Below are 23,572 nucleotides of genomic sequence, written 5' to 3'. Positions count from 1 at the left end.
ATTTTAGTAATACAACTTGAGGGCTTTAATGCCAGAAAATAGCCACCAATGTATTCATAAGATCTATTTTTTACTTCTTTAAATTATTTTTGCAAAATCATCTTGCCGACCTCCAGGTTGAGAACCATTGCCTTTGCTTATGGAAACCACCCTGAGTAGTGACATGGCCTAACAGCTGTAGCTTTGTCATAATGTGTGCTATAAGGTTAAAACCCTTAGTTTTATTCAAGGACTTTGGACTTTGTCATGTAGCTCAACCAAATCCTTTTATCTTTTGAGTTATTTTGTTAATGCTCAGTTTAAAATCCTGCCTCAGTTAGAATTTTAGTCCTGGGTTTGTGTACTGTAACCACCTCCTCGATAAACCTGCTTTGTTAAATTCTAAACCAGGTACAGATGTTATAATCAGCCTGTAGGTGCCTTGATCAGAGGTTATATGGCATAAGACGTCCAAATATTCCCCCCCATCAGTCCCCCCCCTCTGTCCTTAACTCTCCACCCTCGTGTCTTCAGGCTTCAACGTGGGCCGCAGTGCCGGCGGGCGCTCCACGTTGCGGGAGATCAACCGGGACGCCTGCCATTTCCCGGGGTTCCCTGTGATGCAGACGCTGCTGCCCAAACACACCAACGTGCCGCAGCTCTACTTCCTGCTCATGGCGCTCTTCCTGCAGCAGCCTGTCATCGATCTGCCTGACAGCCTGCAGGTACATGTTAGTATACCCAACCTTCTTTCTTCTTCTACTACCAGTAATAACCTTTTTATTTTTCTTTGTACAGTTTGAAATTTCAAAATGGACCATGTTAGAGACATTTGGAGCATGTAGTGAACAGCCTAATCCCAGTCCTACTATTTCATAAATTACAACTCTAACCACGTGTAAAGTGTGCCACAGAGCCCTTACAGGAGATCTAACAAAAATAATCATTTATATTAGAATTGTACTGGTTTACAGTTGCCAGATGTACAGATATTAGCAAGCAGAGGTACAATCTTTAACCGCTAACATTAACAGAACTATCTATAGATGATTTACGTGGCGTTTATTACCCCAGTTTGTGTTTTTTTTTTCCTCTCAGTTCGACCTGGACTCCATCTGGACGTTTATCTTCGGCATACCGGCCTCCAGCGGGACGGTGGTGGGCTCCATCCACAGCGTGTGCACCGACGCTGCCTTCCTGCTGCTGGCCATGCTGCGCAGCATGCTCAACCTGGTGAGAGAACCACCGTTCAGACACAATATGAACTTATCTTTATTGTCATTTTCAAGAAGAATATATGAAATATGACAATTAAATAATATAAGAATTATATGTAACCATTAGGATAAATAAATGAAAATAAAACAAACATATTCAAACAGTTAATACAACAGTACATAAAGGGAAAAACACAAAAGGGAGCCCAACATTATCAGATGCTTTACATAAGTTAAGTGCTTCACAATGTAAATTGGCCAGAAATTGTATTTTTTCCAAAACCTATAAAGGATGTTTGGTTTTTTTTGCATCTTTTGTGAAATATGTAATCTCTTTCACTCACTGAAATACATTTTTACACAATGATATTCATCATGTACAATAATGTATTAAAAACCTTTTAATTTCTAGAGGTCATAATGCTCTCAGGATACATATTCTGAATAAATAGTTTAGAGGAACCTCTTTTTACTAGTAATTTGACTAATTGGATCCAGCACCTTTTTTTTCCCAAAAGCAGATTATCTTCAAACGTTCCCACACAGGGAGCTTATATCTTGGAAAACACCCATATTTGAGAGCTTTCTCATGTTCATCAGTTCATTTTAAGTGGTTCTTAAGAAGGGACTGGATCAGCCTTAATTCTCTAAAGGTGCGTTTTTAAGCTCCATTAATCCATTGAAATGACTCGGCACACATGCTGTTTTCATCCTCATCCGCACACACACGTTCTCTCTCAGAGCATCTGCGGTGTTTTCTACTGGTTTGTTAAGAAGCTTTACTGGAACCTCCTGGTGTTTGAGGGAGTTCCTCTTGACATAGAGTTTATAAACCAGTTGGAGATTTGAATTGACAAACTAGCACTTCTACCACCTCCGTATACGAAGGTTGAATGGAAATGATTTTTCCTTGTGTCTGCTTCCAGCCTTGGCAGTCGGAGGAGGAAGGTTCCTGGCTCAGGGAGTACCCGGTCACACTTATGCAGTTCTTCAGGTATCTTTACCACAACGTGCCCGACCTGGCACCGATGTGGCACAGTCCAGAGTTCCTCTGCGCCCTGGCAGCGTCTGTCTTCCCCTTCAATATCAGGCCATACTCTGAGATGGTAAGACTTTTTTTAACTTTACTGACTGTTAAGTTCTGTTAAACTGAAGGAGAAATAAGAAATCTGTTGCTGTTACTGGTGAACAGAAGAAATTGCATCACCTTCACCTTTCCCTACATAAATTCTGCTGTCTCAAGACTTTTTTTTTTGTTCCAATACTGAGCAAATGGATCTGAAATTGGGTTTAAAAGCCAAAAAAATCTCATCACCAGAGCCAAACAATCACAGGTATTGATCAGTAACCCTATCAACCCTCTGCACATAGACTGTTATTCTCTCTTATGGGGCAATAAATTACTGTAACTTATGGAATCTCCTTAAACCAAGGACACTGTAATACTGACCACTGCAGTTTGAGAAACAAAGAGCAAGATGCTGTTCAGATATATATGAGGACAGAACATTATTTAAATGGTAAACTTTGTTAGAAGTTATATATCGTCTTCATCCGTTCCAGGTCACTGATTTGGACGACGAAGCGGGTTCTCCCACCGAGGAGTTCAAGGCTTTCGCCGGGGACTCGGGTATGAACCGCAGCCAGTCCGAATACTGTAACGTTGGCTCCAAGACGTCCCTGACCAACCACCCGGCCAAAAAGTACGTCTTTGACTTCATGAGAGTCCTGATCATGGACAACCTGTGCATGACCCCAGCCAGCAAGCAGACGCCCATCATCGACCTGCTGCTGGAGGTGAGGAGATGAAACAGCGTCTTGATTAACGCTCTTCTGCTTCCGGTCCGCTCTCTGACGGTTGAAGCTTTCTAGTGTAACGGGGGACTATATTAGCCTCACAGTTTATAATGACCCTGTTAACTTTCCTTTATATGGCTGATAATAGTGACAGCCTACAGTCTCTGCGTTGTGTTGTGATGATGATGGTGGACTAATGGCTGACAGTTAGTCAGTTCCAACGAAGACACCCAGACAGCTGCGATGTGGATTCAGTGATGTCTGTTTATTGCTTACAAGCACTTCGGGATCTGGGGGATACAAGCCCGGTCTCAGTAAAACTATTTAACATAAATAAAATCATAATTAAAGGAAACTTACAATACTAATAAATGATTTCTGTGACGAAGCTTAATAACCGTTAAATAACAAATTACAGGGCCAACGGTCTAACCTTGACCAGGATCAAAAACTCACTATATTACAGATTATTGATACAGATGAATCAGTTCACATAGATAATCACTCTGAATGTCAATATAGTTATAATTAGTAATAAAGTCTATCTCAGGTCAGCTATACATTATTATTTACAGGTTTCCATTTAATAGTCTCACCTGAGGGATACAAGCTCAGTCTGACTTGTTCCCATGGTGATGGGCTTTACTGCTGCATCGTTACCTTGGATACGGTGTAGCCAAGTATTAAATATTAAATAGAAGATAACAGCATAAAATTATGAAAATAACACAAATATGTACACCTTACAGCTATAAATAAAGGTAAAATTACTGACAAAATTATATTCTATATTAAAAGATTTTGCTGTTAGACATAGTGACCATTTAAAGCACAACTAATGTATTTAATGTAACATGCGAGAGCCAGATGTTACACTAGCATTCTGCTCGATGCTAATATCACCATCATTGATATTACAGCAGGTGTTTTCATCACCTATTAAAGGCAAAATACCTTTTAGTTTTAAGGGATGTGAACAGAAGAGTTCAGGAACCAGTGCTCTTCAACACTCTTAAAATGTGCTATTTCAATTATACTGGTATTAAAGACCAGCCAATAGCAGACATCAGTTCTAGTTCACTTTTTCTTTATTACTTGCTAAAAAAAAAAAAAAAAGTTAATAGTGAATAATCCTACATATGTGTGTGTGTGTGTGTGTTTCCTGCTTTTTGCGCTCATTAGGCCTCCCCAGAGCGCTCCACCAGAACTCAGCAGAAGGAGTTTCAGTCCAACATCCTGGATGGCGTCATGGAGCATCTGCTGGCTGCTGATGTCCTGCTAGGTCAGAACAAATTCCTCAACACCTCATACAGTAAAATCCCCTTCCAGCAAACTTCAGTTTATAGTTTTACTACCGACTTCTTAATTTCACAGTAGTGTGGAGTCTTAAAACGGACATAAACCTCCCAACAATTTCCCCAAGGGGTACCACTGATGTTTGGTCTTATCTTAATAGTTCATTTCCTGCCAAACTGGTAAGAATGGAAGGCAAACACCATAAAATTTACTCACTGTACTTGGCAAGTGGATGGTGCTAATTTCCCCACTTAGAAAAAGCTGATGATGAGGCAGAAAACGACCTGGATGAGCACATGCTGCAGGACAGAGTTGGCTCTGTGAGAAGCTTAAATTGTTGCATCATGATTCAGCAAATTACAGTCTGAACCGAAGCCCACAGAACTGTGAGCACCTTCGACGTTTTACATGGCTGCTTGTGTTTTAATTAGGGGTCTATTTTTTTTTAACAAAATACATGTGCATAAGAATTGAAAACATTGTATAATAATGATATTTAATATGTTTTTGTCCTTAGAACTCAAAAACAGTGAATATCAGTAACTTGTATGTCAGTTTGTTTCCTCATTTTATCATCTTTTATAGCACATATTGCTGTCGGCACTATTTTGTTAAATCTCAAAGGTAATTTCTGTTAATAAAGACATAGAATTCTTTCATATAGGGAAATTCACTTCTCATAATACTGTTGCACCACTCAGTCTCCAAAATACATAGTTATACCATATTTCCTCTAATAGTGGCCATTTACCTCGACTGCAGAGGGTACCAGGCCTTTAATGGAAGCAGGCTGATATTAGAGAGGGAGCTTTATTTCTAATTCTCTCTGTTTGATAAGTATATTTGCTTATATTTCATATGAAGCCTCCTTATTTTCTGATCTGCTTCCGTTTTCTCTGTTAAATTTTTGTTACTGCTTTACCAGTGATCCAATAATTCTAGCGCTTGATTTCAACCCGGATTGTTTTGGCAGTGCACCATTTAGCTGTAGCATGCGGGTAGCACGCTCCTGGATGTATGCTCACTGGTTTAGTCAAGTTACCCTGGTTACCCATGCTCATGTAGTGTTGCTGCCGTCATTATTATTAAAATATGTGCTGCTATCCCCGTATTTAAACGATATCGCGTCTCCTTTCTGTGACGGTCAGCTAGATGGCTACACATGTACTCATAGAAATGGAGTTACATCCAGGTTACTATTTATGCTTTACTGGCGTGCACACCAGGAGTTTATCCACCCTTGTTTTTTCCCTGGCCTGTTTTCGGGGCCGAGCCTTTATTTATTCATGTCAACCGCGCCCCAGGCCATTATCAGAGACCAGGCTTTTAATTGACTATCATCTTTTATTTGAGGAAATATGATATTTCTTCTCTCAGCTGTTGAAAGGAACAAAGTTTTGTTTGTTTATGTGATTCTACTGTAACATTTAAAACGATCTTCAGTGTGACATTCAGGATAAATCCATCAAAAGGAAACATCATCAATGGCCCAGAATATTATGAAACCTCCTCTCTCGCTGCTCATCTCCATCCAGGTGAAGACGCCTCTCTGCCGCTCAGCAGCGGAGGCAGCTACCAGATCCTGGTCAACAACGTCTTCTACTTCACTCAGCGGGTGGTGGACAAGCTGTGGCAGGGTATGTTCAACAAGGACTCCAAGCTGGTGGTGGACTTCATCGTGCAGCTCATAGGACAGGTACAAAAATCATCTCCATCACTTCATCATGGTCCAGAACGAATAAATGTATTAAACAAGATTTGTATGTATCAAAATGTTTATAAAATCATATTTCACTGATGAAGACATCACTTAAGTGTTGGTTGAATGAAAAGACAACCTCTGCACACTTTAATCTTTCAGCTGAGTTAATGTTGAGTAACGTCAGTGTTAGCAAGCTAGTTAGCATTGCATGTTTACTGTAATCACAGTGTTAGATTTATGGAGACACTGTGCTGAAAATGAACAATTTTAATTATAAAAGTAATGCTTAGAAACTTTAGTCTTTAGGAATATTTTGCTGAAGCTTCCAATAATAATGAGTTGAAGGGCTGCTTTTTGACAGAAGTTGGAATTTCCTACGTCTCTTCAAGGCATCGTACAGAGTCCACCTCCAGTGTGTATCTGCCTGCAAAACGTTGCAGCAGGCATCATCTTAAATAGACTTATAGATGATGTTTGGCAGTGTACCAGAGTCAAATTATAGTCAACAAACAAATAACAGTCACACACAGCGTAATGCACCAGCATTCAGTCGGCGCTTCATATAAGCAGCATGAATTATAAGACCGGGAGGTTTTCTCTGAAGCAGCCTGAGGCAGACAGACGGCGCCTGCAATGGACGGAGAAAGAAAACAGTCCTTCTGTGAGGCAGTAAGATTAAGTAAGATTATTGGGTTAGCTGTTCTTTCATAAAAGTATAAAAGTATTCAGCGTTCAGAAATCATTTCATAAATAATTGGTCATTTCTGTTTTAACTCGCTAGTAAAGAGGCGCGTGCGTGTGTGTGTGTGTGTGTGTGTGTGGACTGTTCTGCTTTTCATGCAATACCCTCTCTACACACCACTGTACAAATGAGAAGATTAGGAGATTATGCACTGAAATTACTTTTTCAAATCATAATAAGTGATTGTGTCTTGGAAATAGCCTGCTGTGATAAGTGATTTAGATAGCCATGTACTTAACACTGAGGCATACAGTAGTAGGAATATGAATGTATTATTTTTTTTCATGTGACTAAATATAACAACACAGTCCATTTGTACCTGCAGTGTACCACTTTAACCACTTCCTGAACAAACTGAGATGTCAAATGAACAGGTTTTGTTGTTTGTTTCTCATATATTAATTGTGCTTTTAGTCTGTATTTGCATGCAGACTAATCAAGCAAGTAGCTACTGCAACTTCCAGCAGCTCGAATCTGAAAACTTGACCTTTCCTTCCTCTCGGGTGTGCAAACAGTGCAGAATATATTATAGAAGGAGTAGAACATCGACTCTAAACTCGTCTTTACAAGTAACACGTAAAAGTTTTATTTGTACATTTGCAGTTCTCTGCTCAGACACTAAAACAACAACAGTAGAGTAACAAAGCTACATTCACAACCCTCAGACGACTTAACCGGGTTGAGCCGAGGTTACTCAAACAAATCTTCTTTCTGCTGAAGTATTTCCAAAGCTTTATCCATATCCAGACCACTACGGTGTGACAGCCACACGCTCTTTCTGGTATGAAATCACTTCTCTTCTAACCTCATACACTTGTTTGCTTCCCTCCAGTCTAAGAGGCGTTCACAGGGACTTTCTCTCGACACCATCTACCACTGTCTGAACCGGACGGTGCTCTACCAGCTCTGTCGACCCCACAAGACGGTGGCTCAGCAGGTGGCCTTGCTGGACGCCCTGCGGGTCCTGACTGTCAACCGTAACCTGGTGCTCGGGCCGGGCAACCACGACCAGGACTTCGTGGCCTGCCTGGCTCACTGCTTCATCTGCCTGCACAGCGGGAGGTAAGTTGGCATGAGACCAAGGTGGAGATATGGGGCTATAGATGTTAGCAGGTAGGATAGTAGTTTTAAAGGATAAGGCTGCTGTTTTATCTTTTTATTATTATCAACAATAACTCATATGAATTTATCTTGCTAACAAGTATTGTTTGTGTAATCTGATATAGATTATGCTTCCACACCAGAGGACTCAAACTATTTTTATGCCTCCGTGCGGGCGACAGCTGTGACCGGAGGCAGTATGTTTTCATGTTGACCGTCCGCTCTGTCTGTCCCTTTCTCCTGAACGTGATATCTCTCGGAACGCCTTGAGGGAATTTGTTCGAATTTGACATAAACGTCCGCCTGGATTCAAGGATGAACTGATTAGATTTTGATGGTCAAAGGTCACTGTGACCTCATAAAACACGTTTTTGGCCATAACTCAAGAATTCGTACAAAGTTTCACACAAATGTCTAACAGGATAAAATGATGAAGTGATGACATTTTATATCCAAAAGGTCAACTTCACTGTGACGTCATAATAATCTGCAAAAAACACTTTTCTGGCCGTTATTCAAGCCATAGCTCAGGAACAGGAGGGGAGATTGGGACCATATTCCACATTTGGTTCCCACCTTGAAATTGTGGTGATCTGCTGTATTGAAGATGTGCGTGAAGCATCCGCGCTTTAGAATTTGTAGCTTCTTTGCAGCAACATCCATATCCGAAGCATCGTCTACTGTCATGGCGACAACAGAATCAGCTTTATTGGCCTGTGAACACATGCAAGTAAAAATATTAAATTCCTTCAAAGTCTTCACTACAAATATTTTATGAGTCTGGACAGACATGGATGTCAACTGTAACTTGACTGGTTGGTGGAGATATACAACCATGAGGCGGTATTTCTAGTTTATATATATAAAAGATTTATGAAATACCAACAAACCAGCTTCATAGATCAATATAACTGTTACACCAGGTGACCTTCATTGGAATCAACACTGCTGGTGTATTTTATTCTGAAACAACTCTGTGACTGCATTTACTTTCATTTTCAAACGCTCAAGCATTGGGTAGACATCATGTCTGGGTTTACATTGCTTTGCTAGTTTTGACAAGCTGAGAGGAATAAACTGCACTTGGCAAGTTCAACATAATGAAGGAATATGTTACTCAAATTCAACATTATGTTTTTTGGACAGCATAGAGGCACTAGTGATATCAGGCTGTGGCTACTGTACATAGACGTTACATGTCAGCTGGATGAAATTATTGTTGGTTTTGGTTTAATTAAATAATTCCAGTTTAAACTTTTAACCTTAGATGACTGTCCTTTGCAGATATGTGTTGAAGAGGTTTACATATTTTGTGCAACTTCATAAATAATTACGCAACTTGCTCTGAAATGAGATGAACGCTGAGACACACGGGGAGGTTCAAGCACAGTGTAATGATAGTACAGTTGATAAAAAATAAAAAAACACCCTCTTGCCCATCAGACATCGTTCTCTAGTTTTACAGTTTGAAGAAATCCAAGAACTAGATATTCTCACTGTAAAGCTGCAATTTCTGCATGTTCACACCAGAGAAAGACGTTAAAAACAGCTTCTTTACAAAGACGTCCTAGTGACTTTATGTCTGTGTCATCAACATATTGTATCATCGAAAGAACTAAATGAGCAACATGATTTCTGAAGCTTTTGTTCTTGTCATTATGTGATAGAAAAAGCTGTTTAAATGGTGCATTTGGTTGAACACATGATTCACAACCAGCCCTGACTCACAGCTTCTGTGCACGTACGCTCAGTGTGGAGGATGAGGCGACGGACACTTATCATCAGCATTTCTTTTTTTTTTTTTCAAATGTATGAGATCCAGTCATGTTTTAAATGCTGTATAATGAGGTTTAATTTCTCATTTATTTCATGACTCATTCTGTGTTGTTAGTAAATTATGATCATGGTTAGTATGTTTTGTTTTGTGTGTGCTCGTGTACGTCGTGCCAGAAATACTGATAGTTTCCAAAACTGCAGCAGGTGGGGAGACACTGAGTTTCCTCCCAAGCTGGGAACACAATATGCTTTAACGCGACCCGCTGTACGACTTCAGAGAAGCCGACTTATCCGCTGCAGAGAAGCCAAACAATCCTAACTCTCCCCGCGTGGCGTCCCCTCAGGTGTCTACGTTGTGCAGGTTTGTACTGAGCCGCCGTGTGTGTGTGTGTGTTTTTGTCTCCGCAGTAGCGTAGAAGGATTCGGTCTGGAGGCGGAGGCCAGGATGACAACCTGGCATGTCATGATGCCCACGGAGAACGAATCCGACTCCACACACAGCCACGACGTCAGCGAGGGTGAGACATTGTTACGTGTATATGTGGGTCTGCATAAAGCTATTTAACCCTGATGACTGCTTTCATGTTTGTGGTGTTGCAGGAATTGAAAATGTTTTGATTTGTTAAAAATAAAAACATTCAAAAAATATTCAGATGCCTGAGTCAAAAAAACAGTCTTTGGTTATTTTCTCCAATATTTTTTACTGGAGTTGGATGGAGAATGCTTCATTTAATTTGTATTTTTATATAACTCCCCCTTGATATGAGGGGATATATGTTTGAAATGACAAAAAAAAATCAGACTAAAACACTGTTTAATCCAGAGAAAGTTACAGGATTTTAACACTTACTAAAAGCACACATGAGGTGTTTAACAAACTGGGAGGAAAAAGAATGTAATGAATTTGTGTTTTGAAGTCAGTTAATATCAAGTTTTACAAATGTTTCTATACCTACACAGTTATAGCCGTACAAGACTGTTCACTAGGGATGCACGATATTATCGGCACGTCATCGGTATCGGCCGATATAAGCTCTAAAATTAAATATCGGCATCGGCCCGAAATGAATGTTCACCCTGACGGGTCCCAGTGTTTCCTCTGCAGGCTCTACTTCACTCAAGCTGCCCGTCAGACCAGCTGCTTCTTCCCACTTTAACCTGCGGAGCGTTAGCAGCAGCATGACCGCTAACGTTAGCCCTGGCTCTCCGCGTGGGTCCAAGCAGAGCACTGAGCCCCGGTTTGTTATTCGGGTTAAAATGGGAAGGAGCAGCAGGTCTTACAGGCAGCTTGACTGAAGTGGAGCCTGTGGAGGAAACACCAGGACCGTCAGGGTGAAACAATCCGCGGAGGAGCTGCACAGATAGGAAACACCTCAGCTGACAGGATGTACCACTCTGTTTGGAAAAAAAAAATTATAACGGCAGTTGGCAACCAGCGTATTAGGTGCATCACCGCCACTTTCTGCTCCGGAGTGTGGACCAGAGATTAAATCCTACACATTAATCCTGTCTGTCTAATAAACTCAAAGAAAACTCTACTGCTCCACCAACTTGGCAGGTTCATTAAAGTTTTAATGCTGAACTCCTGAACTCCAGTCTTCCTGAGTTCTTCCTTCATATATTGTCTTTCTTGATCATACTTAGTACAATCTAAGCTTGCATGAATAATAGTCTCCTCAGCCAGCTGGGAAAAAATATGTGCATATATCAGTATCGGCAATCGGCCATGAGTTGTTATTAAAAGTGATGATTGTTGCTCTGCAGGGCGGCAGCTGCTGCTGAAAGCGGTGAACCGCGTGTGGACGGAGCTGATGCACAGCAAACGCCAGATGCTGGAGGACATCTTCAAAGTGTCCCTTCCCTGCAACGACAGAGGACATGTGGACATCGCCACTGCCCGGCCCGCCCTGGAGGAGCCGGCCCTCAAGAGCTGGCAGAACCACCTGGGTGAGGAACAGATATAAAACCACTAACTATACACATGTCCTTGTCTCTGCCTGTGTTGGATTTGTTGTGTCCTTTACTCTACAAGAGTGAGTGTTTGTGGCGTATTTAGTCATTACGTAACTTGACCAAATATTCTGGGGGCTCATCGTGTTTCTTTTGCAAAGGAAATATTGTAATCTGGGAGTCCTGCCAATAGGGCAAAAATACTGCTGATCTGCTCTTTTTTTCCTGCTGGCTCTCTCTCTCTTTATTTCACTTCATCAGGTTTGTAATTTAGCTGATGTAAGCAGAGCGGTGATTACTACATACTACGTTAGACTCAGACGCTTTGGCGAGTAACCAGAGATTGTTAAAAGTTTCTCTAAATCTGCAAAATCTGGTGAAGCACTGAAAGAGTTTCCTATATTCCAAATACTCTTTCTTTGATAGTTCAGAAAATAGTTTATAATGAAAACTGCTCACTGTGAAGTCTGTGAATTACTCAGAGCACAGAAAAAAAATGTTTTGGGCACCATAACCGAAATTGCATCCACCTCTAATATATTGTGATGGATGCATAAAGCTCAGAGACAGATCCCAAAACCTGGCTAAAGCAAAAATATAGAAGTGGCTTAAAGGAAGTGAGCATGTTTTTCATAATTTTTGTGAACCACCACTTTTAAATTCCTTTAAAAAATCATTTTGACCCAGATATTGTTGTCATCAGTCATTCAAATGCCAAATTAAGGCAGTTAGAAAGGCAAAGCTTACCACTTTGTCAGCATCGTACCCCTGGTTTCATTCACTTAGAAGTGTTTTGTAGTGTTTGTAGTACAGTGGCTTAGTGTTATAAATATAAATAATCTACTATCTCTTCTCCGCCGGTCAGTTCATGAGAAGAAGTGTATCAGTCGGGGCGAGGCGGTGGCACCAGCGACCCAGTCCAAACTGTCCAGGGTCAGCAGCGGCTTCGGTCTCTCCAAGCTTACGGGCGTCCGCCGCAACAAGAAGGAGAACAGCCTGAACAAGAACAGCCTCTCTGCTCAGGTACACACTCACAAATCACTGTTTGGCTGTAACAGATAGTAGTAATAGTTGTGTGTTAAGCAGCTTTGTTGGATTATATTCTTGTCTTTCTAACCAACAGGAGACTTTCCAGTGGATGTTCACACACATCGCTGTCGTCCGAGACCTGGTAGCCATGCAGTATAAAGAATATCAAGAGGTACTGCACTCCCATCTTTCTTTCTTTTTAATTTTCCAAACACAGTGGGTGCACAAAGAACTCACGCTGGTTTATTGGAGATGATTTATTACAGCGCAGCTACACCGACAAAGCAGCTGCAGGACAAAACAACAAGCTGTTACATAACGGTGCGGTCAGGGCTGCAGGACAATAAAACCCGAACACATTGCAGATACAATATCACAGGCTAGCGTAGCAGCATGTATTAATTTAAAACAGCGTTTCTAAAGTGACAGATCGCTGTTTTCGACTCGCCGTTTAACTTCATCCACCCCCTCTCTTGTCTCCCAGCGGCAGCAGAACGCCCTCAAGTACGTGACTGAGGAGTGGGCGTCCATCGAGTACGAGCTGCTGAGAGAACGAGGCCTCTGGGGGCCCCCCATCGGCTCCCACCTGGACAAGTTTGTGCTGGAGATGACGGAGGGGCCCTGCAGGATGAGGAAGAAGATGGTCCGCAATGACATGTTTTACATCCACTACCCGTACATCCCTGAGATGGAGACTAACACCAACTCTGCACAGGTATTACTATGTTCCCATGATCCTCTGCAGTCACCCTGGATTGCTTTACTTTTAGTGATATACAGTGAAAAGGTCTTACTTTTCCATTATCATCTCTGTTTCTCCAGTTCAATAAGTATTTGTAACTATCCAGGAACACTTTATATAAATTTTAGACATTTCGCTCTTTTCTAGCAACTAATTAGTGACCATTAAATCCAAAAAAATAGTGCAAGAATTAATGTTACAGTATTTTAAAAATAGAGGTTGTAATATTCAGGATTGTATGATGTCAGAAAAATATATTAAAGCAGTTGAAAGCAATGTTTAAATCAAAATTAACATATAAAAGCAGGTCAATGAATATTCTGGCACAAACACCAGCAATATTACCACAAACATTATTTTTAAAAATGAAATGATTGTCTCCATTTTGTCCGTAAAAACATCCACCGATCACCCTGCGGTCTGGTGAACTCGTCAGAACAGCTCATGGTGGCGGAGCTCATCGCCGTCATGTGAGGAAGCGACACCGACAGCCGGCGGCTCGGTTTTCCTGGCACCGCCGAGACACATTTAGCTTTGTTTGCTTTGTTTCCTCCTCCGCTTGTTTGCCAAAGGCTTCCTTTCTCTACTCCGCCATGTTTGATTTTCGGTCAGGAAAACACACAGCGGAGGTAGCTCACAAGGAAGATCTGTATTAATGTCGGCTTCACGTGGAAACTCAATTTAGATTTCTTAACTTTTTAAACATTTTTCTGATGTTCTGCACAGAAAATAAACCCCATGAATGATCCCCATAAACCCTCCATACATCAGTCAAAAGCTTGTAGAAGAACAATCGAGAGTTCCCTTCCAGGGAGAAATTTCTGGCTCATGACCCTTTAAAATGAGCCAGAATAATTAAGTCCAAAGTCCTCTAGGCCTCATTATAATACGTAATTTAAACATGCCTGGGGACCACTTGCAGGGTCTTGGACAAAGTCATACACTTGTGCCTTGCAGTTGAATACCATTACCAGTCTTGTTCTTGCAGCCTCTTAGTATTTCAGCCGAGCAGTTTGAGGCTTTAGCGTCTCGCTCGAGGTAACTACAGCAGCAGTAGTTTGATCCAAGAATTCCTGTTTGATCCTTTGTTTCAGTAATTTTGTTTTTATTTAACTATGTTAAACTCTGCAGGAAAATTAGTAAAATATTTAATGAATCATATAATCTTGTAACGTCAGATTGATCTGGCAGTGTATTTCCTCCCTTTGATTAATTTCTTCAATTAGAAAAACATGTTTTATATTAAGGTTATGTAGTTTAATGCCATTATTATTGAAATTGAGCAGTCAGACTGATATGTAGCTAATCTGAAATGAAAGGAGGTTTTTATAGGGAGGAAACTTGATAATATGACATGAATCAGTTGGTACCTTTAAAAAGAACAGAATAAGATACTGTAATTCCAGATTTAACACATCCTCCTTCATAATAATCCTTCAGTTTGCTTTGCTTTTGGCAGAGCAACAAGAAAAATAAAGATTTTAAGAAAATGCATATATTTTTCAGATTGGTAAAACACTGATTGTGTATTCTGAATAATTATTTAAGTACAAATAAAAAGCAGTGTTGTTTTCTTCTCCACTGACTCATTACAGTCTGGTGGTTTAATAATATACATTATTAGATGTGACATTATTATTATAATTATAATCAGGTCTCTCTGGGAAAAGAGATCTCCATCTCAATCAGACTGCCTGATTAAATAAAGATTACATAAAATAAAATAAATAGCGGCTTTACAGAGCAAATAAGAAGGAATAATTCCCTTATGAGGTTCAAAGAGTCTCATCCTCCCTCTCTTTACTTTCTCCAGCCCCCCTGCCCCCCTCTGGTGCCCCTGGTAGCCTCACCCCTTGTCTGGGGTCTTGACTGTTTACAGGTACCTGCCTGAAGTCCACATGGATAAAAAAGATAGCAGAGTTCTCATTGATGCCTGGTGTGACTGCATGATAGTAACAATAGTGCTTAAAGAGGAATATGAACGACATAAACCAGAAGACAGTCGAACGTCTCTCTAAATCCTGTTTGTCAGTGTCGTTGCAGCAGTTTTCTTCCCCGTGTGATTCAGTTTGGATGCTTCATCTTGCATTTTCAGCAACAAAACATGGACTTCTTTATTTGCTGTGGAGTAGTAAACTCACTGTGTGTGTTACGTGTCTTTCCAGGTTGAAAAAAAGAAGGAAATTTTGTTAAATTCAGGGAAAAAGGGAAATTCTAATGTTGTGTTTTTAATTAATTACATTTATGCATGTGATCTTGTATATGTTCAGCTGGCCTTGTACTCATATTTTGCTGTGTGTCTCTGAAATTATTCTCCAGCCGGTATTAAATCTCCTAAAATATACTAGAAAATAAAATATATAGTGTGAATGCCAAGAAAAAATAGCATCCTAGCTACTGTACAACAGAAAATGAATGAGAATGAACATCATGGTAATAAAACTAACTGTGATTTTGCTGTACAGTAATGTCTTCTGCATGTAACTGATTGCACATATTTGCTATTTTCAGTGGTTCCTCCCCAGTCCTTCTACTTTAAAAGTCAAAATGGTTTCCCCTTGTAATAATACAACCAAAGTTTTAATGGAATCAAATTAAAATAAAAGCAATAATGATAATGAAGCATAGGCAGTTCCTTTTTGATTGGATGGAGTCAGTTCTAACTGATATTTAAGCTACAGGACCCTCATTTCTTTGTCTTCTTCCTTCTCCAGAAGCCTCTGCGTTACCGGCGCGCCATCAGCTACGACAGCAAGGAGTACTACATGCGTCTGCTGTCTGGAAACCCCGGCATGTACCAGCACTCTGTGGAGCACACCACAGAGGGGGAAACCACACAGCATGAGCCCGAGCACGGAGAGGACACCATCGCAAGAGTCAAAGGTATGGAGGCAACAGCGGGGAAGAGACATATCGTCTTCTATGTGAATTTGTTGCAACTTCTAAAGGTTTTTCTGAAAGCACAAGCTGATTTCTTTCTCCGAGCAGTTCCTCCTGGAGATGGGTCATAAGTTTACGTGTAAAAGTACAAAATTAATTTGCTTTTGTTGAAATTACACAGGGCTACATTTTGATATGTTCAAAGCCAGTTTTACCCGTTATCTGAGGACGTCAAACATGGCTGCCTCACCTGAAACCCACCTCTAACATGTTGCCGCGCTCTTCTCCTCAGGCCTGGTGAAGGCTCCTCTGAAGAGGTCTCGGTCCACAGCGGACGGGGCGGACGAGGACAGTCAGGAGCAGCTCCAGGAGCAGCTGCTGGAGTCGGGAGGACCAGAGGAGGAGCAGAGGACAGACAACACATCACTGCTGCGCCTCCTGGAGGAGGGAGAGAAGGTCAGGAAGAGACACGGGAACATGACAGGAGGATTAAACGTTTATGATAATCATAATGTTGCCTACTGTTATATTTAAAAGAGCGAGGAGCTGGAAGCTGTTGGAAGTGCTTTATACAGTAGATTGTGCAGAGTCTTATCAGTATAAGAATCTAATTTTCTTTATTTTTCTAGTTTGCTTTCTTATTGCAATGCACAAGCAGTAACACAGTATTAGTCATTAACATTGACAGACACAAAAAAACATACAGTAGGTGCTTTAATTTTTCCTTAAAGTAGCTATAATATATATATTTTTTTGTATTAACGATGAATCTCAGTACTACTTCTAGTATGTGATAGCTGTTGCTCTTAGTGACGACAGTTCCCAACAGCCCTGCAGAGCATTTTAGCATCTTTCAGCTCATTGTTTTGGTTTTGCAGCCCACAACGTTACTGTTCAGGTTCAGTCTCACCGCTCATATACACATCGTTTTTATCTGAAACAGGGCAGGCAGCTGTTTTCAGCAGCGTTAAACAGCAGATGGACAACGTTAACGACTAGCTGGTGAACAACTTTTAATCATTCCAGCTTCTCAAATGGGAAGATTTGCTGCTTTTGCTTGTTTTACATTATGATTAACTGAATATCTTTGGGGTTTTAGACTGACAAGACATATGATGATATGACCTTGGGCTTTAGGAAGTTGTGAAGGCCTTTTTTCACAGCTTTCTGACGTTTTATTGGCCATAAATTTAATCAGTTAATGGGTAAAATAATCGTCAGATTAATCGATCGTGAAAATAGTTGTTAGTTGAAGCTCTACAGTGTTACAGCTGCCCCCAATTGACCAAAAATTGGGTAAGAATTAGGTGAAAATTAGCTTTGTTAACATGTTTCATTAAAAACTGTCCTGCTCATGAAGATAAAAATTATTTATAAAAATTTTATTATTATATAAAAATTATTTTTGCTGCAATATATATATATATGTCTTATTTTAAGGAAAACACACCAGTTGCCTTAAAGGGAGGCTTTTAGAAAACCATCACATAGCTTCAGGTTATACAGTAAAGAAAAATCTAATCTTTTTACATTCTTGATCTCACGATGGATCATGAATTATCTTTACGATTTTGAGTAAACTTGATTTGGTAATAAACTAAACATGCTTTTGAGATCTGCATTTTATCAACCAATAGACTGTTGCACTAAACTTCAGTTACTCAGTGAAGTTTATTCCCTGCATTGTCCGATTTATTTTAAAAAAAAAAAAGCTACCCAGGCACACAGACCTTTAAATCAAGCAGTGCTGCAGTCTGTCTGGTGGCCTCTGAACAGCTCAGCTGCAGCACCGGGAGATTAAGTGTTTTTTGCTCGAGGCCGTTTCACCACCAGTTACTGAGTTCGGGGGGGAAAGCACATTTCCCTACTCGTTTACTTTTTTTCTCTCCAGATTTTCGCCTGGAGGAATTTGAGCTTATGACTTTTCATCACAAAAAAAACTACTTTTTTTTCTTCTAAACTTTAGGTAATCACTTCTTCTCTCTATTCCAGATTCAGCACATGTACCGCTGCGCCAGGGTGCAGGGCCTGGACACCAGCGAGGGTCTGCTGCTGTTCGGGAAGGAGCACTTCTACGTCATCGACGGCTACACCATGACCGTCTCCAGGGAGATCAGGGACATCGATACGCTGCCCTCCAAGTAGGTTCACGCTTCTGTACTTGTCACTTTGCTTCAAGGTTCGGACACCTGCATAATTAACCCGTTACCCGCCGCGGCTGACGGATGACACGGTTACTGTACTTTCCTCTCACTGAATAAAAGATGACATCATTCCTCAGGACGCTGCAGTGGGAGTTTTCTGCTGCTCGGATGATGTAATGCTGTTGAAAGAGCATGCGTTGTGAAAGTCAGCGGAGATACTGTATTACCTATTTATCTATTTAGGGAACATGTTCTGTCTGTTATCTTTAGAGACATAATTTGACAGCTGCCGACAGCTATCTCCCGGAGTTTTAATTGTGTTTCCTCTCAGTTGTTTCTGTGTTTTTACCTTCTCTAGAGCTGAAACAATTAATTGATTAGTGGATCAACAGAAAACTAAACTAATGTAGAGCTGCAACAGTTACATGAGTAATGGAAAACAGGAAAAATGTCAAATGTTTGCTGGTTTCTGTTTCTAAAATGTGAGGATTCAAAACTTTTATGTGTCATATGTGACAGTTAACTGAGTGTCTGTTCAGACAAAACAAAACATTTAAAAACCTTGGAAATTACAACAAGCATTTTTCAATTTTCAGAAATTTTATGGACAAAACAATTAACCAAGAAAATAATAGTCAGATTAATCGATAATTAATTAGTTGCATCCCTAAACTGATGACCATTTTGGTCGTTTATTAATTATATAACTCTATTATAGAGAGGTATGTAACTGTCTTATGGCCATCACTTAAGACACTGGTGATTTTTTTTTTTAGTGCTTATATTGTAAATAAATAATCAAAATAATAAAAAAAACGGTACATTAATTAATTAAATATAAAAAATAAGCATCAGTATTTTCCGTAATTAGTTTAATTTATTTAGATTTTTTTAAATTCTTTTTTGATATTATTACTGGAGTACCTGACCTTGACACTGGTTATTTTTAACTGAGTGAAATATCTAGGTTTTTAGCTGTATATTTATATTTGTTAAATTCTTTAGGGGAGGGGCAGCAAAATATATTATAACAGGAAATGTTCCAGTGTATTTTCAATTTATTTTGTATCACACGTTCACCCTTGCAGAACGTACATTGCCTTAAAGACAACGCACAGTGCAGCAAAGGAAAAGCAATTTCAGATCAGGGACTTGCTTCAGAGTAAAGTATCAGGAATGAAATCCTTTTGTACATAAAGTCCTTTTTAGGTAGAATTTTACTTCAGAACTGAAGTGACAGTTCATAAATGTCTCACTGACTGTTTTTTTTTTGTCTTTGTCCAGTTTGCATGAGGCCATCATCCCCAGAGGAGCAAGACAAGGTCAGAGCCAGCTGAAGAGAACCTGCAGCATCTTCGCCTACGAAGACATCAAGGAAGTGCACAAGAGACGCTACCTGCTGCAGGTCAGCATGCACGTATCACACACACATGTTCAGGCTGTTCATGAACCATATATTTACACACTTAAGACATGTAGACATGTAATTCTAAATGTTGCATTCACCACTTTGGTATGAAACCTGTGTGTTGTCACCTTTTAGCCCATGGCAGTGGAGGTCTTCTCAGCAGACGGGAGGAACTACTTGTTGGCCTTCCAGAAAGGAGTCCGCAACAAAGTTTACCAAAGGTATCGAACACAGACAGAAAAACAATACGTGAGCTGAACCTGGAATAGTTTAAACAATCTCTTGATAAAAAGGTTTTGCTCTCACAAATTATAATGGATGATAATTGACTTTAGATGCAGTATATTCATGTTAAAATATGCTGCAAACCGTTCAGAAATAAATGATTAGCAGCAGTGATTCAGGCTGGTTATTTGGGATTCAGGGTATTTGTGGAAAGAAATTATTTTACAAGGTTACAGCTGCGTGATATTAAAATAAAATCCTCACAGGGGGACATTGTAAGCCTCTCATAAAATGTCTTGTCACCACAATATTTCTGCTTTTGAGTCACTCACTATAAAACCTACATTGTATTTTTTTTATCAGGATACATTGGTGTACGGACCGTGTTTAAAGTCAGACTGCAGTGGGTTTAAAAGAAAAGTAATTTTTGAATTGTCCTTGTTTATTCCTGCAGGTTCTTAGCAGTGGTGCCTTCACTGGCTGACAGCTCAGAGTCCGTCTCAGGCCAGAGGCCCAACACCAGCGTCGAACAAGGGTAAGACACCTCCACTCTTTCTTCTTCATCAAGTTTTAATTCCACCGGCTCTCAGAGAACTTTATGACCATTTTTGGAGGTTGCAAGATGATTTATTGAATGTGTGGATACATTTTCATATTAATTAACTTGTTTTTAATCTATGTGTTACATGCATTTTACTAAATTTGTAGTAATTAGTGAAAAACAGAGGACTACTGAGCTGTTCTAACTAAACATCTCCTCTGTCCTGGTATCCGTCAGATCTGGACTCCTCAGCACGCTGGTTGGTGAGAAGTCAGTCACTCAGAGATGGGAGGTAGGAACCTGGACTCATTGGTTTGATCCTCCTGTTCAGTTCAGCAACATCATTTATATATGATTCTCCGAATCTAAACCTCACTGATGTGTGTTTGATCTGTTTTCCAGCGAGGAGAGATCAGTAACTTCCAGTACCTGATGCATCTGAACACGTTGGCGGGACGCTCCTACAACGACTTGATGCAGTACCCCGTCTTTCCCTGGATCCTGGCCGACTTTGACTCAGAGGTGAACTTTGAGACAACATTAGTAGCAGTTAACAGGGTTCATCTTAAGTAAAAGTTGGTGCAAAGTTGGTGTACTCACATTAATCCTGTTGTGGTAACGTTGGTGATGTTTGCATGGTGTTCAATAACCAGGAGCTGGACCTGAACAACCCCAAGACGTTTCGTAACCTCGCCAAACCAATGGGAGCTCAGACTGACGACAGACTAACCCAGTACAAGAAGAGGTACAAGGACTGGGAGGACCCCAATGGTGAGACTGGAGATAATAATATTTATATGATAACAGAATAAAATACAAAGTAAGAAACTGGAAGATCTTATCCCAAAGCAGAAAAAATGTCACATGAAAATCTGAAAGCAGAAAACCAGACCGACTGTTTATCAAACACTCATTGTTTTTTGGTTATTTTACAAATTTCCCAACATAAATGTAATTTTTAGATTTAAAATCCCCCACAAAAAGTTTCAACTAAGACCTCCTTGTTGTTTTTCTGTGGTTGTTCTTATCTTTTATCACTGTTGTTGTTCTCTTGTTCAGAACTCCCTGCATGCACCAACGCTGTGTTTTCATCTACTATCTGTATGTGTTTGTATGAATGTGCTGTTCTCTGTCCTACCAGGTGAAACCCCGGCCTACCATTACGGCACCCACTACTCATCAGCCATGATAGTAGCTTCTTATCTGGTCCGGATGGAGCCCTTCACACAGATTTTCCTCAGACTTCAGGTTTGATCTCTTCTGAGTTTCCCAACTATTCATGAACTTTCTGAAATGTCCCAGACAACTCAGGCAAAAAAAAAAAAGTTGTTCTGATATAAAGTGCAGATTAATAAATGTTTTAAACCAGGAAATACTAGTTTTACATCTGGAAAACATTAACTGGATTGAGTAATTGATTTCAGGCCAATTGCAGGCGAAAATGGAACCAGATTTTATGGAGATAAACAAACTAATGTGAAGTTATTGGGTGTTTCTTTCTCTCTGAAGTAAAGTTGTTTTGCTTTTGATAAAGAAAAGATTTGCTTTTTAGTAGTATTTACAAAAAAAAAAAAGACTGCAACCTGCTGATGCTCTCAAGTGTCTAGACTTTCAAGTTATTCTTCAAACTGTATTTTTGTGTGTTCTTTCCAGGGAGGTCATTTTGACCTGGCTGACAGGATGTTCCACAGTGTGCGTGAAGCCTGGCTCTCCGCCTCCAAGCACAACATGGCAGATGTCAAAGAGCTCATCCCCGAGTTCTTCTATCTGCCAGAATTCTTGCTCAACTCCAACAACTTCGACCTGGGTCAGTACGAGGAAGCGTGGACAGTTACAGCCAAACTGACTGAGATAAATATGAAGAATATGAATATTTATGTCGTGTCTGCCCTCTGTTGTTTAATATAACAGGTGCCAAGCAGAACGGCACAAAGCTGGGTGATGTGATCCTGCCTCCTTGGGCCAAGGGTGACCCCCGGGAGTTCATCAGAGTCCACAGAGAGGTACGGACTTAACACACATGTTGCAATTTAGGTGTGAAGTGAAATCAAGATAAAGTTAAATACTAAGTTTTGTCTTCCCGCCTTCCTCCAGGCGCTGGAGTGCGACTACGTATCAGCCCACCTACACGAATGGATTGACTTGATTTTTGGCTACAAGCAGCAGGGTCCGCCGGCCGTGGAGGCAGTCAACGTCTTCCACCACCTGTTCTACGAGGGTCAGGTGGACATCTACAACATCAACGACCCGCTCAAGGAGACAGCCACCATCGGCTTCATCAACAACTTCGGACAGATCCCCAAACAGGTCAGACACTGGCTAACGTCTGTACGCATGGAGCTATTGCTACTGTACTACTGCTAGTACTACTTCTTCTACTACTACTACTTATCTACCACTACTACTGGTAATCCTATTAATACTGCTGGTAGTGCAGAAGCTACAAACACTGCTATTCACTGCTGCTGCTTATGCTAATATCACAAAACTGCTACTTAAACCTATTTTACTGCATCTACTGCTGTTAGTATCACATTTACAACTTAGACTACAGCTACTGTTGCTCCTAATACTTATATTAAAACATAAATTATCACTGTTTTTAGCTGCTAACATGGCTAACACGGCTAGTGGTGGGTATCTAAGAATGACAGTGTTGTCTCTCCATTTTCTATCCACCAATCAGCTTGTTTCCTGTTGTGTAATTAGCATTGTAGCCTCACAGAGCCGCTAGAGATGATGTCCAAAAAGTGGTTGGTTACAGAACAAACTTACCATCATTTGGCTACAAGTAGATGTTGAAGTGTCACTCTTAAAATCGCTGACAGTTGATGTGTGTGTGTGTGTGTGTGTGTGTGTGTGTGTGTGTGTGTGCGTTTTTCAGCTGTTTAAGAAGCCCCACCCTCCCAAACGGGTACGCAGTAAAGCTAACGGCGACATCGCGTGCGTTCCTCCGAGCTCCAACAGCGACAAGATCTTCTTCCATCATCTGGACAATCTCAGACCTTCTCTTGCACCTGTCAAAGGTACATTTACACACACA

The 23,572-nt window shown here is 40.5% G+C and overlaps 1 protein-coding gene across 5 annotated transcripts in view; it reads left to right on the top strand.

The window, feature by feature from the left end:
* wdfy3 (WD repeat and FYVE domain containing 3) overlaps nucleotides 1-23,572 on the top strand; it is a 106,942-nt gene that overhangs the window by 73,237 nt on the left and 10,133 nt on the right. For 4 of the 5 annotated variants that reach the window (XM_042420784.1, XM_042420782.1, XM_042420780.1 and 1 more), the window contains exons 31-56: nucleotides 514-710; nucleotides 1,078-1,212; nucleotides 2,123-2,302; nucleotides 2,760-2,993; nucleotides 4,176-4,275; nucleotides 5,825-5,985; nucleotides 7,566-7,795; nucleotides 10,019-10,128; nucleotides 11,375-11,557; nucleotides 12,426-12,583; nucleotides 12,684-12,761; nucleotides 13,074-13,304; nucleotides 16,046-16,214; nucleotides 16,504-16,667; nucleotides 18,204-18,352; nucleotides 19,640-19,760; nucleotides 19,899-19,984; nucleotides 20,443-20,523; nucleotides 20,767-20,821; nucleotides 20,932-21,051; nucleotides 21,183-21,300; nucleotides 21,671-21,777; nucleotides 22,183-22,336; nucleotides 22,441-22,532; nucleotides 22,624-22,836; nucleotides 23,414-23,555. In XM_042420784.1, the coding sequence (XP_042276718.1) occupies nucleotides 514-710; nucleotides 1,078-1,212; nucleotides 2,123-2,302; nucleotides 2,760-2,993; nucleotides 4,176-4,275; nucleotides 5,825-5,985; nucleotides 7,566-7,795; nucleotides 10,019-10,128; nucleotides 11,375-11,557; nucleotides 12,426-12,583; nucleotides 12,684-12,761; nucleotides 13,074-13,304; nucleotides 16,046-16,214; nucleotides 16,504-16,667; nucleotides 18,204-18,352; nucleotides 19,640-19,760; nucleotides 19,899-19,984; nucleotides 20,443-20,523; nucleotides 20,767-20,821; nucleotides 20,932-21,051; nucleotides 21,183-21,300; nucleotides 21,671-21,777; nucleotides 22,183-22,336; nucleotides 22,441-22,532; nucleotides 22,624-22,836; nucleotides 23,414-23,555 (3,768 nt within the window). The remainder of the gene's footprint in view (nucleotides 1-513; nucleotides 711-1,077; nucleotides 1,213-2,122; nucleotides 2,303-2,759; nucleotides 2,994-4,175; nucleotides 4,276-5,824; nucleotides 5,986-7,565; nucleotides 7,796-10,018; nucleotides 10,129-11,374; nucleotides 11,558-12,425; nucleotides 12,584-12,683; nucleotides 12,762-13,073; nucleotides 13,305-16,045; nucleotides 16,215-16,503; nucleotides 16,668-18,203; nucleotides 18,353-19,639; nucleotides 19,761-19,898; nucleotides 19,985-20,442; nucleotides 20,524-20,766; nucleotides 20,822-20,931; nucleotides 21,052-21,182; nucleotides 21,301-21,670; nucleotides 21,778-22,182; nucleotides 22,337-22,440; nucleotides 22,533-22,623; nucleotides 22,837-23,413; nucleotides 23,556-23,572) is intronic. The other variant, XM_042420781.1, reaches the window with a different exon arrangement.

Source organism: Thunnus maccoyii, chromosome 9 (assembly GCF_910596095.1).
Source record: "Thunnus maccoyii chromosome 9, fThuMac1.1, whole genome shotgun sequence".
Lineage (NCBI taxonomy): Eukaryota > Metazoa > Chordata > Actinopteri > Scombriformes > Scombridae > Thunnus > Thunnus maccoyii.
Note: the sequence above shows the minus strand (reverse complement) of the source record. Positions and strands in the feature narration are given on the sequence as shown.